Below are 2,351 nucleotides of genomic sequence, written 5' to 3' on the forward strand. Positions count from 1 at the left end.
TTAAGAAGCAGAAATGAGTCTCATTTTATTATCCTGTTTTAAGTTAACAACTGCAGGAGGGCAAAGAAGTTGTTCTACACAGTCAGTTGATGGTCTGAAACTCCATAATGAATTAATTTCCCTCTTTTCTACTCAATCTGGGGGGTAGCCAATTTTTAAACTCAGATTTTTGAGTTTAGAACAGTAGCAGAGCAGCAATCTAATTGGTAACAGCGTGGCAACTCCTGCCTCCTTGCTTGAATCTTGATATTTCCAATCTTGATATTTCCAATCCACCAGACAGGTCCAGTTGTTCAGTAATTTGTGCTTATTTAGGTCCCAATGAATGGTAGAAGTTAATACACAATAAGAATTAAGCACACAGATTTTGTTAAAGATGACATTTCTGTCCAAGGTGCAGGGCAGGAAAAAAAAAAAGGTGAGGACAGCAACCTACTGCAGGTGACAAAGAAGTCTGATGGGACCATGTCCACAAGGACAGATTTCTCTCAAAGCACTTCATGGGCCTTCATAAACTTGACTGAAAACTTCCCAGAATTTTCTCTCACCTTCCAAGAAAGGAAGAAAATTTAGGGAATCAGGTTTCAAATAGGAATTAGAAGACCTAGGTTAAAGACACTGCATAGTTGACGTGAACTATTATTCATACATTCCTTCCATACAAAATCTGAAGAAGCTCTGATTAAGTAAATAACAGGGGTCAAAAAAGAAAGAATTTATTACAGGACATACCATTATGATAACAAAGCTTCCCCATTCGTCCTGGCTCTGACTTGTAACTGTTCTCCTGGAAAAGGGATCTCAACTAAACCATAAGAGGGAAAGAGCATAAGGAGAGGTGAACATGGGAGAGGAGGGAAATAAAGAGGTTTTCTGAGCACATATATATATATATATAAGAAATTCACAAAATGAGAAGCTCTTTATTAATACTGTTAAGAGATGCCATATGATGTAGAGCTTAACAGAATAGAAAACACAAATTAATTCCTACAAACAGCTTCCTTGGTTTCTATTGTTGTACCAGCTATCACATCTGTTTGGCTAGATTCTGAAAAACCTTCAGGAATTTTTGAAGTGGATGAAAAAGAAGGGTGAAACACGACTGAAAAAAAAGAGAAGAGACAAACTTACAATACGTATAGATGTCCAACAATTACGTTACAATTCAAAGCATATGTTCAGCTGCTACAAGCTTCTCCAATCCAAAACTCCAACAGTAGAATCTCATCAATACTTCATAGCACATACTTATTCTCTTTTCAGACAGAGAAGTTCTGAGAAGGAACGCTGTATTTCCCACATTAGTGCTACTGGAGTTCCAACAACTTCCAATGAACAAGCTTGGTCGTGCCACCACACAGAGAAAGTTGTAACTCAAGGCTAACCTGCTTCAGTGGGATTCAGTCCTGAGGGGACCGATAGCCTTGCATGCTTTACAGCTACTTTGGCATCTGAGCCAGTTCCTAGCTTGTAATTTGAAAAAGTTCAAGTGTGCATACATACATACATACATACACACACACATATACATATATGCATGTGCACATGCACACTTTAAAACAAGGTACTACACTTCAGTGTAACAACTCAGAAACACAGATCACCCACATCTGTAAACCACAGATCTCTAAAGTGTTCTAATACAAGGCTTCTACTTCCACAGTACCTGTTCTGAGACTACTTGATGAAGTTCTTACAAACAGAGCAGCCATGTAGGCACGGCACGTAACTGACAAGACCACAAGAAGTGAGGATGAGGGGTGTGTCCAGCAGGAGCTCAGTCCTACACACGTAGTTTCAAACAGCAAGTTTCAGAAGGGGATCCAAACAGCCAGGTTACTTACCAGTTTCTGTAACTTGCCATTCGCTGCCTGCCCACCTACCTTCTTCCACCAGGAGGGAAGCCCGTTCAAGAGCTGACGGGCAGCACGACACTAAAGCGCTAGTCACACAGCGCTCGGATGAACGCTCCAAATAGCGTACGTAGGCTTCGCACACACAGGGACCTTACACCTGGGCACGACCACCGGGGGGACGCACACGATTTCACACTGGAGGCGGTAACGCCCACAGGACTGGGGCTGCGGGCTGCCCCAGCCTCACCCCTTTCCCTCACCCCTTTCCCTCTGCCCTTCCCCTCTTCCCACAGACGGAGCGAGGCAGTGCCGCTCCAGGCGCTGGGAGCCGCTCCGAGCGGCAGGTAACCGAGCAGTCAGCGCCCGACCTCACCTTTTTCACTTTGCTTTCCAAGTCCATGCCGGACACAAAGCTCGGGACGCAGTTCGAAGTGGCAAACAACTCCTGACCGGTGACCCGGCGCCGGTGCGAGACGGCTGAGGCGCGGGCGC

The 2,351-nt window shown here is 44.3% G+C and overlaps 1 protein-coding gene across 1 annotated transcript in view; it reads right to left on the reverse strand.

The window, feature by feature from the left end:
* The window catches only part of TES (testin LIM domain protein), a 26,167-nt gene extending 23,822 nt beyond the window's left edge, over positions 1-2,345 (reverse strand). The window contains exon 1 of the mRNA XM_003201978.4: positions 2,233-2,345. Coding sequence (XP_003202026.1) covers positions 2,233-2,259 — 27 coding nt within the window. The 5' untranslated portion in view covers positions 2,260-2,345. The remainder of the gene's footprint in view (positions 1-2,232) is intronic.
* Between the last annotated feature and the right edge of the window lie 6 nt (positions 2,346-2,351).

This window comes from Meleagris gallopavo, chromosome 1, assembly GCF_000146605.3.
Source record: "Meleagris gallopavo isolate NT-WF06-2002-E0010 breed Aviagen turkey brand Nicholas breeding stock chromosome 1, Turkey_5.1, whole genome shotgun sequence".
NCBI classification, from domain to species: domain Eukaryota; kingdom Metazoa; phylum Chordata; class Aves; order Galliformes; family Phasianidae; genus Meleagris; species Meleagris gallopavo.